The 13,692-nt window shown below is 47.9% G+C and overlaps 1 protein-coding gene across 1 annotated transcript in view; it reads right to left on the reverse strand.

The window, feature by feature from the left end:
• LOC144511918 (uncharacterized) overlaps window positions 1-13,692 on the reverse strand; it is a 113,322-nt gene that overhangs the window by 59,841 nt on the left and 39,789 nt on the right. Inside the window, exons 7-10 of the mRNA XM_078242374.1 lie at window positions 10,029-10,124; window positions 7,091-7,275; window positions 5,029-5,086; window positions 1,346-1,404 (exon numbers count right to left, since the gene is read on the reverse strand). Of these exons, the coding sequence (XP_078098500.1) occupies window positions 1,346-1,404; window positions 5,029-5,086; window positions 7,091-7,275; window positions 10,029-10,124 (398 nt within the window). The remainder of the gene's footprint in view (window positions 1-1,345; window positions 1,405-5,028; window positions 5,087-7,090; window positions 7,276-10,028; window positions 10,125-13,692) is intronic.

The following is a 13,692-nucleotide window of genomic DNA, read 5'->3' on the forward strand; positions in this document are numbered from 1 at the left end:
CGGCTGGATATAGCACTTGGGGGTGAATGGGATCAAAGGTTATGGGGAGAAAGCAGGATTAGGCTATTGAGTTGGATGATCAGCCATGATCGTAATGAATGGTGGAGCAGGCTCGAAGGGCCGAATGGCCTCCTCCTGCTCCTGTCTTCTCTGTTTCCATGTTTCTTAATCTTAAAATGAGAGTCAGTTTGAACAAGAGTGATTTCCACACAAACAATGGTTAAAATCTGGAGTTCACTCCCCAGTAAGGCTGTGGTTACTGGGGAACAATCGGAGTTTGTGGTTGAGATTGATGGAGCAAAGACAAAAGAGTGTGAGGAGAATCCAAATCTTAATGTTTATTTTTTGCATAATCATTGTCCTATTGTCATAAACTGGGAAATAAGCCTGTGGGGGTGTGGCTGCTTTAATTCAATTAGAGACAGGTAGACTGTAAAGGTCAAGCAGCAATGGGGGAGGAGTTGAAGGAAGGTGGTTCCAAATGAACAGAGAGCCAGGAGAGCTGGAAGAGGAATTTACAGAAGGCAAATAAAAGAAGCGGATAAAGTTGGCTGATGTAATTGAAAAGGAACAAATACAATTGGACGATTGTAAATAGATGAGGCAAAATAGTGTAAGTTTACCTTTAAAATATAGCAGCCATAAAGTTAAAAAGGAGGTTAGTTTATTCTGGGGAAAAAAACTTCCAGAAGACAGTAGGAAACAATAAAGTGTCTGATAAGACAGGAAAACAGATTTAAGGAAACTTTGAAGACTGTTTTGGTGTGCTGACCTTGGGATCTCAAACAAGACAGAGTGAGTGTTGTAGCCAGACCTGTGCACAGCAGTTTTCTGCCACCCTCAGAGGGCACTCTAAGAGCAGCAGGACATTGTGTGGCAATTTGCTACAGAGTAGAAATCTATGACGACTGTTGCCATCAAAAGGGGGTTTAGTTCTTTAAGAAATATTTATAAAGTACTGTTGGCTGTGTACACATGTTCTTTTGTTTAAATGCTATTTTCTTTATTCTAATAAATGTTCAACTTTAATATAAAATCATCACAATTGGTCTGAGATTGACTTCAGAAATCTCCTCATAATACACAAATTGCAAAATCATTCTGGCAGCAAATTCAAGTTTCCCTTTGGGATTTGGACAGCCTGGTACTTACCATCCGCCATACCATGACAAGAGTAAATAGCAAAGAGCCTGAAGGGAGGTAAAGGCCTCCCTTTGCCCCAAGAATTTGAATCAGTTAGAATCTAACAGCTTCCATTATGCAACAGCCATATTAGACTCGGTTTGAGTGATGTGGGGTGGCTCTGGGGCTGAAGGATCCTCGATGGTAGAGATAAGTCACTTACCCCTCTGACCTTATATCCTCCTGGCTGGTTTCAGAGCCCCATCCCTGCCTGGCCTCTTTCTGAAATGAAAAAGCAATGGATTATACAAAATAAGACAACTAGCATACAACGCTCCAATCCACGGTTACCATCTATTCACTGATGGCTGTCATTCTCTTCAAAGTCATGGTGCTGCAGTAACTAGTGTGTTCCGTATCTTAGCCAGATTCAAGAAGGTTAAACTCATGTTCTCCACAAACAATACAATTTATATGAGAAGTTCAGAATATGAGAAATTATATAATTTCCTTCTAGAATAGAATCATAGAGTGGTTACAGCACAAATGGAGGCCATTCTACCCATTGAGACCATGCTGACTATTCTTTGACTTTGGAGTGAAGGGGACCAAAGGATAGAGGGGTTGGATGATCAGCTATAATCATAATGAATGGTGGAGCAGGCTCAAATGGATGAATGGCCTCCTCCTGCTCCTATCTTCTATGTTTTCTATGTTTCTACAAGAACAATTCTGATACCCATAGCCTCCACATCCCTCTTTCCCACAGTCCTGCTATATTTTTCCTTCAAGTACTTATCCAAATCCCTTCTGAATGCCATGATTAAATCTTCCTCCACCTGCATTTTCATTCCTGATCCTATCCACTCACTGTGTGAATCTGTCTCCACCACACACTCAAACAGTGCATCCCAGATCCTAACCACTCACTGTGAGAATCTGTCTCCACCGCACTCTCAGACAGTGCATTCCAGATCCTAACTACTGGCTGTGTGAATCTGTCTCCACCGCACTCTCAGACAGTGCATTCCAGATCCTAACCACTCACTATGAGAATCTGTCTCCACCGCACTCTCAGACAGTGCATTCCAGACCCTAACTACTGGCTGTGCGAATCTGCCTCCACCGCACTCTCAGACAGTTTATCCCAGATCGTAATGACTCGCTGTGTGAATCTGTCTCCACCGCACTCTCAGACAGTGCATTCCAGATCCTAACCACTCACTGTGTGAATCTGTCTCCACCACACTCTCAGACAGTGCATTCCGATCCTAATCACTCACTGTGTGAATCTGTCTCCACCACACTCTCAGACAGTGCATTCCAGATCCTAACCACTCGCTGTGTGAATCTGTCTCCGCCACTCTCATACAGTGCCTCCCAGATCCTAATCACTCACTGTGTGAATCTGTCTCCACCACACTCTCAGACAGTGCATCCCAGATCCTAACCACTCACTGTGTGAATCTGTCTCCGCCGCACTCTCAAACAGTGCATCCCAGATCCTAACCACTCACTGTGTGAATCTGTCTCCGCCGCACTCTCAGACAGTGCATCCCAGATCCTAACCACTCGCTGTGTGAATCTGTCTCCACCACACTCTCAGACAGTGCATCCCAGATCCTAACCACTCGCTATGTAAGAAAGGTTTTCCTTCATGTCACTCTTTGTTCATTTACAAATCACCTTAAATCTTGACACTTACACCAATAGGAACAATATCTTCATATCTTCTCTGTCCAGATTTTAAACATGCCTGCCAAATCTCCTCACAATCATTTCTCTCTGAAGATGTTTATATTTCCTTTATCTTAGCTGCCAGTTTCTTCTCATGCTTTCCCTTTGCTGCTCATATTTCCCTTTTCACTCTCCCTCTGAACTTTCAGCCTGGTGTCCCATTGTATTGTTTCACTTGACATCTGTCCCACATGCCCTCTTTCTGCTTACTCTAAGTTCTGGATTTGTCTGCCCTGCCTTCATCCTCTTGGGAATGTATTGCGACTCCACCCAAACTATTTCCTCTTTAAGAGGAATCCATTGTACCATCAATTGTCTGCTAGTATTTGATTTAAATTTATCTGATCCACTCTCACTCCATTCAAACTCATCCCCCAATTAATTATTTTTATTTGTGATTGTTTACACTTTCAATAGCTTATCTAAACCTTATGAAGTTATGATCACTCTTCCCTTACTAACAATTGATTGATTTGACCAACCTCATTCCCTGAATCTGATCCAGCAATGCCTCCTTTCTCAGTGAACTGGAATTACATGGATGTAAAAAATGCTCCTGAACTCACTCCAGAGACTTGTGCTTTCCTGCCTTTGCACGATTACTATCCCAGTCTATATTCTGATATTAAAATTCGCCCCATTTTACCTACACTATAATTCTTACATCTCTAATTTCCTTGCAATTTTCTCCCTCTATGTCTTTCCCATGAATTGATAACTTATTGAATACACCCAGCAGTGTAATTATATTTCTATTATTCCTTAGCTCAAACCATAGATTCTGCCCTTGAGCCCTCTGGGACATCCTCTCTCTCCAACACCATAATATCATCCTTTATCAATACTGTCTTGTTTCCTTCACTATCTTTCCTCAACACCTTGTGTCCAGGAGAATTTGCTTTCCACTCTTGCCCCTTTTAGAGTCAGATTTTCACTATCACCATGACATCATGTGCCCACCCATGGCAAATTGCCCCGAATGTCCAAAGATGTGTAGGTTAGGGGGATTAACCATGGCAAATGAGTGGGGTTACGAGGAGAGGGCCTGGGTAAGATACTTTGTCATAGAGGTGGTACAGAATCGATGGGCCAAATGGCCTCCTTCCGCACTGTAGGGTTTCTATGATTTGGCCCCTGTGATCTCCCAGAGCACAAATGGGGACGTGGGCACAAAATTCCACAAGCATAAACAAATGAGAGTCTTGTCGGCGAGATCCCAGTTTCAGATTCCAGCAGTACCTAGGCATTGACCCTCAACTTCCCCTGGCACCCTGGCACCCCGGCAGTGTCCCCTGGCATTGCCCCTGTAACCTTCATGCTGCCCCCTAGAACTCTGACAGTGCCCCGATGTCCTGACACTGCCTCCTGCAGTGTCGGGGGGCCCATGGGAGGGGGTTCCTGTCTCTGGGGGGGTTATGGAGGCAATGGGGGGGATTGGTGGTTGCCCTTCTGCATGAGGGCGAGGGGCGCAGGACATTTCTGTGTACGTGCAGAGGGTTTGTCTTTCTCTTGGGCGGCACGGTAGCACAGTGGTCAGCACTGCTGCTTCACAGCTCCAGGGACCTGGGTTCGATTCCCGGCTTGGGTCACTGTCTGTGTGGAGTTTGCACATTCTCCTCGTGTCTGCGTGGGTTTCCTCCGGGTGCTCTGGTTTCCTCCCACAGTCCAAAGATGTGCGGGTTAGGTTGATTGGCCAGGCTAAAATTGCCCCTTAGTGTCCTGAGATGCGTAGGTTAGAGGGATTAGTGGGTAAAATATGTAGGGATATGGGGGTAGGGCCTGGGTGGGATTGTGGTCGGTGCAGACTCGATGGGCCGAATGGCCTCTTTCTGTACTGTAGGGTTTCTATGATTCTAAATCGGAAATCGGGGCAGCCTTAAAAATGGATGCCTGATCTTGGGATTCACCTATAATATTCCCATGTCCCGGTGTTGCTGGAATCTCGGGATTGCCGGGATCTCGGGATTCCCAGCATTGCCAGATTTTCCCAGCTCTGCCTGCCAGTGTGATGGTGTGGGACATGCCTCCGGTTCTTTGGCACCAAGTGCTGGATTAGGTGGTGAGAAATGCCCTCTTTGCATCTGGTGATCCACACACCGGTATCGCACCTCAGCCAGCACTCTATGCAAAGATAATAAAACTCCAGCCATGATGTCCGTCCCTCATTACCTGTGGATCAGCTTCACTGGAACGTAATCCCTCACTGCTGGGCAGTTGATCCCGCTCTCTGTAAGACATTTATTATTGTTCGTGTCAGGTTTATTCACTCACTGCCCCCTCAAACCCACATCCCAAACCCAGTTCATCATTCCGGCTGTTCATCAGGGATTTGCAGGGATGGTAACCACAGTCATTCCCGGTAAGAGTGTGAGGCTATACCCGATGTTCACATTGTCCCTGTACACAGTGTGTGGGGTGTGCACATAATGTGCTGGGTGTGTACAGTACGAACAGGGTGTGTACACAGCATGTGGGTTGCTTACACAATGTTCAGTGAGTGTCTAGGGTGTGTACCCCAAGGGGGAGGTGATGGCCTAGTGGTATTATTGCTGGACTATTTATCCAGAAACTCAGCTAATGTTCTGGGGACCCGGGTTCGAATCCCGCCACGGCAGATGGTGGAATTTGAACTCAATAAAAACAAATCTGGAATTAAGAATCTACTGATGATCATGAAACCACTGTTGATAGTTGTAAAAACCCATCTGGGTCACTAATGTCCTTTTGGGGCAGCAAGGTGGCACAGTGGTTAGCACTGCTGCCTCACAGCACCAGGGACCCAGGTTCAATTCTGGCCTCGGGTCACTGTCTGTGCGGAGTTTGCACATTCTCCCCATATCTGCGTGGGTTTCCTCTGGGTGTTCCAGTTTCCTCCCACAGTCCAAAGATGTGCGGGTTATGTTAATTGGCCATTCTAATTGGCCCTTAGTGTCAGAGGGATTAGCGGGGTAAATATGTGGGGTTACGGGAATAGGGGCTGGGTGGGATTGTGGTTGGTGCAGACTCGATGGGCTGAATGGCCTCATTCTGCACTATAGGGATTCTATGATTCTAATGCACATAATGTTCAGGGAGTGTACATAGTGTCTGGGTGTATGCACTGTGTATGGATGTGTACACTTTGTTTGGATGTGTACAGTGTATGCAGTGTACGAGTGTGTCCACAGTGTGCAGGGTCTGCATACAATTTTCAAGGAATGTACACAGTGAATGGAGTGTACATTGTCTGAGTGTTTACATTGTCTGAGTGTGTACATTGTGCATAAGTGTGCAATGTGTATGGATCTGTATGCAGTTTATGGATGTGTATGTAGTGTCTGTGTGTGTAACCAGTGTGCAGTGTGTGTACAGTGAGTGGAGTGTATACAGTCTGGGTGTTTACACTGTGTATGGATGTGTACACAGTATGTGGATGTGTTCACCCTGTATGGATGCATATGCAGTGTATGGATCTGATTACAGTGTGCACAGTGCATGAGTGTGTGCACAGTGTATGAGTGTGTGCTCAGTGTTTGAGTGAGTATACAGTGTCTGGGTAATTATACAGTGTGGGGTATGTACACTGCGCAGGGTGCGCACGCAGTGCGCGGGGTGCGTACATAGTGTACGGGGTGCATACACAGTGTGCAGAGTGTGTACACAGTGTGCGGGGTATGTACACAGTGTGCGGGGTGTGTACACAGTGTGCGGGGTGTGTACACAGTGCACAGGGTGTGTACACAGTGCGCAAGGTGTGTACACAGTGCGCAGGGTGTGTACACAGTGTGTGGGGTGTGTACACAGTGCGCAGGGTGTGTACACAGTGTGTGGGGTGTGTACACAGTGCGCAGGGTGTGTACACAGTGTGTGGGGTGTGTACACAGTGTGTGGGGTGTGTACACAGTGTGCAGGGTGTGTACACAGTGTGTGGGGTGTGTACACAGTGTGCGGGGTGTTTACACAGTGTGCGGGGTGTGTACACAGTGTGCGGGGTGTGTACACAGTGTGTGGGGTGTGTACACAGTGTGCAGGGTGTGTACACAGTGTGTGGGGTGTGTACACAGTGTGCGGGGTGTTTACATAGTGTGCGGGGTGTGTACACAGTGCGCAGGGTGTGTACACAGTGTGCGGGGTGTTTACACAGTGTGCGGGGTGTTTACACAGTGCGCGGGGCGTGTGCACGGTGTGCGGGGTGTGTACACGGTGTGCGGGGTGTGTACACAGTGTGTGCATTGTGTACACAGTCTCTTACCCTTCTTTCTCCTGGCGCTGAGCTGCTTCCTCCTGTTGAGACACCAGCCGATCCTGGGCCTCCTGAAACTCCTGTTGGATCTGCTGCAGCCGTGTCTCCAGCTCCTGATTGGTCAGTTTGAGCGACTGGTTCTCAGTGATGGCCTCGTCCTGTTTCCTGCGCAGAGAGACAAGCTCCGCCTCCAACTGGGAGGGAGGAACGTGTACACCTGTGATAATATCCTGGGGACATCTACATTTGATCTTAAATCTTGGATCAATGATGGTTTCAGGTGACTAAATCCCTTCAACACAATGAATCCCATTGCCCTAGAAATGACTCCAGCTTCTGGTGTGAAACAAACTCTTCCACCTGTTTTAGCTGTTGTTCACACATTTGATAAAGCAGGATTCCTGTCACTTATGATATTCCCATGTCCCCATGTGCATGGATAAATCTGGAAGTATTATTCAGATTTTCCAATATCTGAGCCGTATTCTTTCATCTTCTCGTAAGAATTAGGGGCAGAAGTAGCCCATTCAGCTCATCAAGCCTGCTCTGCTGTTCAGCAGTTGGCTAATCTGATTGTAGTCTTCACTCTCCTGTTTGTTCCCCATAGCTGTGGGATTCCTTCTTGATCAAAAATCTCTCAGCTAAGAATATATTGAATGACCAGCCTCCCTGCTCTCTGGTAGATAATTCCCAAAAATAATGACACTCAGAGGACAAGTTCCTCCTTATCTCCATCTTAAATGGGAGATTCCTTAGCTGTGATTTAGCCGCTGTGTTAGCGGCGGGCGGAATTCCAGTAAAGGCCGCTAACTCTCGTAAGATGCCAAAAATGCGATTCTTGACGGTGAGATTTTAGTTTGCGATCCTCCCAGCTCCCCCATCCGATCACATGTTCAGGTTCCCACTAGGAAGGGTACGAGTCTGATTTGCATGCATTACCATCTCATTAGTGGGTGTTACCACACATCATCCACTCTCATTGTACCTTCCCATCCAACCAATGTGACATTCACACCAGCGAGAATCATTACCGCTCTTGGAAAGCAGAAATCTGGGAGGGGGGGATGACATTGAGGGTGAAGGTCACCACTATCCACCAGGGAAAGCAACGGGACAGGGGCGCCAGATAGCTCTGTGTTGGGGGGGCGGGGGATGGGGGGGGTGGGGAGTGGGGGGCATTGGGGAACCTCACCAAGAAGAGGAGAGCTGTCGGGAGTATGTGATTCATTTTGTGAAGTCTGCAAGCCCGCTTACGGAGGTCTGCGAGGCCGGGGGGGATTTCGGCGGTCGGCGGGATAGTGGGAATGGGGTGGGGGGAGGAAGGCTCTTGTTCTGAGCAACGTAGCACGGCCAGCTGAGCTGTGTGGGTGCCCACACAATGCTTGTTGGATCCCCTTCCTTGGGGAGTGGGAGGTTTGAGGGGGGGGGGGGGGGGGGGGGGGGGCTGGCTGCAGCTGAGGATTTACGAGCCAGTGATTTTTGTGACAGAGGGGTTAGGCAGTGTGCTCCCTGATGCTTGAGTTCCCAGGGTTCCTATCAGCGCAGCTTAGCGCTGAGAGAGGGACCAATTACATCCAGTTAGTAAGGTTAGATGTGTGCTGTGACATTGATTGGCCTTTGGATTTAACCCTTTGCACCATCCGTTCCTCACAGTGCCTCTCCCAAGGCTCAGTCTCAGCCTTCACTCTGCATCCCTAACCTTACGCGTGTCATTGCTGTCACCAATCGGTAGAGGTCGGATGAGGAGGCTGGTACTCACTGGTACTGGCACTCGGGGCAGCCTCTGAGGCAGCCTTCCTCCCTCACTGACTACCCCCAGCAGTGTTCACGGGCAACCCTTCCCCTCCGCAATGTTGGCCTGGTTTGCAAGGCCATTTTTTAATCGAAAGGTTTCACAATGCACAGAGAAGGTGAGTCAAAATGGCTCTGCCTGGTTCTCTGTGCTATGGACTATAGGACCATAACTCCCTCAGTAGCCAAAGGCCCCCTCAGTGACCCTCCAGCTTTGACAGCCCGCTCAACATCCTCCGGTTCCTGATTGGCCAATTTGGGGCAAATCACTTCCAGGTGACTGTTTACCGCAGAGTGTAGGGTCATAACCCCAATTTGACCCCAATACTGGGGTCCTGACCCAAAAATAAAAATTCTGCCCTTGGCAGAAGGGAATAGAATGGAACTTGTTCAAGGTGAATAAAATGGATACATTTAAGGAGAAACGGGATAAACACATGAGTGCGGCACGGTGGCTAGCACTGCTGCCTCACACTCCAGGGATCCAGGTTCGATTCCTGGCTTGGGTCACTGTCTGTGTGGAGTTTGCACATTCTCTTTGTGTCTGCGTGGATTTCCGCCGGGTGCTCCGGTTTCCTCCCACAGTCCAAAGACGTGCGGGTTACGTTGATTGACCATGCTAAATTGACCCTAGTGTCAGGGGATCAGCAGGGGATTATGGGGATCGGACCTGGGTGGGATTGCTGTCAGTGCAGACTCGATGGGCTGAATGGCCTCTTTCTGCACTCTAGGGATCCTATGATAAAGCAATAGAAGGATGCGTTTGTTATGTTAGGTGAGGTAAGGTGGGAGGAGGCTCGTGTGGCACATAAATGCAAACATGAAGGGTCAAATGGCTGTTTTTGTGCTGTATATTTCTAGTGTAATTCTATGAATTCACCTTCATTAGTTCCTCTTTCCAATGCTAATTAGCCTGGAATTTTTTACAGATTTCCTCTCGCCTCTTTGTTTGGCTCTGTCATCTTTCTCCATTTTCTGGGTGCCAAGAACGTTTGATCGAGGTGCGAATCGAGGGTGGTCGGGTTCATCAATTTACCAGAGCCCTCGTCTCCAGGAGGAGGAGGAGTCCAGTGTGGACAGACCTGATTGCACATGTGGAAGGGGTAATTTAACATGTGGCAGGTGAGTAGCATCTGGGAAAGACCATCTGACTTACCTGTGCCCGTGTCTGCGCCAGTTGTTGCACTTCCTCCTGTTTGCTGTCTAACTCCTTTTGTAAGTCCTGACTCTGAGTGTGGAGTTTCACAATATTCTGAAAGGACAGAGAGAAGTGTATGACTGGGGGGATGAGTGTTACCTGTATGTTTAGGGTTACAGCAGTGAAGTGGCTATATTGCTGGAATAACAAGACGGAGAAAGAGAGTTCAGATTTCACCACAGCACTTTGAGAATTTCTAAAACAATTGGAAATCAGACTCAGTGACCATAAAGCTGTCAGTTTGAAGGAAAGCCCCATGGATTTCACAGTAGGACTAACCCCGTCATCATGCACACTGCAAATCAAACTCAGAAGAGTCAAGATAGTTGTTAGGGAAATCATGCCTGAATTCCGTTCCTGTAGGGCACACGCCACCTGGAGGGGCTCCTGGGGTTGTGTTCGGACCTGCAAGTCCTCATACAGGCAGAAAGGGCACTGCCATTGTGGGAGATGGATGCAGCACCCAGTCTCTCTGAGAGATGGAATGAGGGGTTCCTGGGGTTGTGTTTGGACCATCTCCAGTAAGAGAGAATCTAATCATCGCCCTTGGACATTCAATGGCCTTTTCAGTGCTGAATCCCCCACCATCAACATCCTGGGGGTTACCATTGACCAGAAACCTGAACTGGACTAGCCAGATAAATACTGAGGCTACAAGAGCAGGTCAGAGGCTGGGAATCCTGCAGTGAGTAACTCACCTCCTAACCCCGCAACACTGTCCACCATTTACAAAGCACAAATCTGGAGAGTGATAGAATAATCTCCACTTGCCTGGATGAGTGCAGCTCCAACAACACCCAAGAAGCTCAACACCATCCAGGACAAAGCAGCCTGCTTGATTGGCACCCTATCTATTATCTTCAATATCCATTCTCAACACCACCAACGCACAGTGGGAACCGTGTGTACCATCAACTCACCCAAGGTTCCTTTGACAGCACCTTCCAAACCCACAACCTCTACCACCTAAAGGACAAAGGCAACAGATACATGGGAATAGCACAAAATTCCAAGTCACTCACCATCCTGATTTGAAAAGATATTGCTGTTCCTTTTAGCCCATCAAGTCTGCTCTGTCATTCAATCATGGATGATATTTTTCTCATCCCCATTCTCCTGCCTTTTTCCCATAACCCCTGATCCCCTTATCAATCAAGAACCTATCTATCTCTGTCTTAAAGACACTCAGTGACCTGGCCTCCACAGCCTTCTGCGGCAAAGAGTTCCACAGATTCACCACTCTCTGGCTGGAAAATTGGGCGGGGATCCTGGATTCAGGATTCAATCCTGGACCGGGGAGCGGCGCGGGCTTGGAGGGCCGAAGGGCCTGTTCCTGTGCTGCATTGTTCTTTGTTCTTTGTTTTTTGTTTGTTCTCTGGCTGAAGAAATTCCTCCTCATCCCTGTTTTAAAGGATCATCCCTTTAGCCTGAGGTTGTGCCCTCTGGTTCTAGTTTTTCCTACTAGTGGAAACATCCTCTCCACGACCACTCTTTCCAGGCCTCACAGTATCCTGTAAGTTTCAATAAGATCCCCCCTCATCCTTCTAAACTCCAACGAGTACAGGCACAGAGTCCTCAACCGTTCCTCATACGACAAGCTCTTCATTCCAGGGATCATTCCTGTGAACCTCCTCTGGAACCTTTCCAAGGCCAGTACGCCCTTCCTGAGATACGGGGCCCAAAACTGCTCACAATACTCCAAATGGAGTCTGATCAGAGCCTTATACAGCCTCAGAAGTACATCCCTGCCCTTGTATTCTAGCCCTCTCGACATGAATGCTACATTTGCCTTCCTAACTGCCGACTGAACCTGCACATTAACCTTAAGAGAATCTTGAACAAGGGCTCCCAAGTCCCTTTGTGTTTCTGATTTCCTAAGCATTTCCCCATTTAGAAAATAGTCCATGCCTCCATTCCTCCTTCCAAAGTGCATAACCTCACACTTTTCCACATTGTATTCCATCTGCCACCTCTTTGCCCACTCTCCTAACCTGTCCAAGTCCTTCTGCAGCCTCCCTGCTTCCTCAATACTACCTGTCCCTCTACATATCTTTGGAATCAGGGCAATACCTTTTACTCGATTTTCCTAATGAACTTTAGCTCGCTCTGCCCTCATACCTATATAACTGGCTTTATTCAAGGTTAAGATTCTTGTTTGGCACTGGAGTCTGTCATTGTAAACCTTGTAACACCAGGTTCAAGTCCAACAGGTTTATTTGGTAGCAAACACCACTAGCTTTCGGAGCGCTGCTCCTTCGTCAGGTGAGTGGGATTTCAGTTCACAAACAGGGCGTACAAAGACACAAACTCAATTTACAAAATAATGGTTGGAATGCGAGTCTTTACAGGTAATCAACTCTTAAAGGTACAGACAATGTGAGTGGAGAGAACATTAAGCACAGGTTAAAGAGATGTGTATTGTCTCCAGACAGGACAGTTAGTGAGATTTTGCAAGCCCAGGCAAGTCGTGGGGGTTACAGATAGTGTGACATGAACTCAAGGTCCCAGTTGAGGCCGTCCCCATGTGTGCGGAACTTGGCTATCAGACTCTGCTCAGTGACTCTGCGCTGTCATGTGTCGTGAAGGCCGCCTTGGAGAACGCTTACCCGAAGATCAGAGGCCGAATGCCCATGACCGCTGAAGTGTTCCCCAACAGGAAGAGAACAGTCTTGCCTGGTGATTGTCGAGCGGTGTTCATTCATCCATTGTCGTAGCGTCTGCATGGTTTCCCCAATGTACCATGCCTCGGGACATCCTTTCCTGCAGCTTATCGGGTAGACAACGTTGGCCAAGTTGCAAGAGTAGGTACCGTGTACCTGGTGGATGGTGTTCTCACGTGAGATGATGGCATCCATGTCGATGATCCGGCATGTCTTGCAGAGGTTGCTGTGGCAGGATTGTGTGGTGTTGTGGTCACTGTTCTCCTGAAGGCTGGGTAGTTTGCTGCGGACAATGGTCTGTTTGAGGTTGTGCGGTTGTTACATACACGGTACATATTCTTGCAACTCGGCCAACGTTGTCTACCTGATACGCTGCAGGAAAGGATGTCCCGAGGCATGGTACATTGGGGAAACCATGCAGACGCTACGACAACGGATGAATGAACACCGCTCGACAATCACCAGGCAAGAGTGTTCTCTTCCTGTTGGGGAACACTTCAGCGGTCACGGGCATTCGGCCTCTGATCTTCGGGTAAGCGTTCTCCAAGGCGGCCTTCACAACACACAACAGCGCAGAGTCGCTGAGCAGAGACTGATAGCCAAGTTCTGCACACATGAGGACGGCCTCAACCGGGATATTGGGTTTATGTCACACTATCTGTAACTCCCACGACTTGCCTGGGCTTGTAAAATCTCACTAACTGTCCTGTCTGGAGACAATACACATCTCTTTAACCTGTGCTTAACCCTCTCTCCACTCACATTGTCTGTACCTTTAAGACTTGATTAGCTGTAAAGACTCGCATTCCAATCATTATTCTATAAATTGAGTTTGTGTCTTTGTATGCCCTGTTTGTGAACAGAACTCCCACTCACCTGATGAAGGGGCAGCGCTCCGAAAGCTAGTGGCTTTTGCTACCAAATAAACCTGTTGGACTTTAACCTGGTGTTGTGAGACTTCT

Source organism: Mustelus asterias, chromosome 25 (assembly GCF_964213995.1).
Source record: "Mustelus asterias chromosome 25, sMusAst1.hap1.1, whole genome shotgun sequence".
Lineage (NCBI taxonomy): Eukaryota > Metazoa > Chordata > Chondrichthyes > Carcharhiniformes > Triakidae > Mustelus > Mustelus asterias.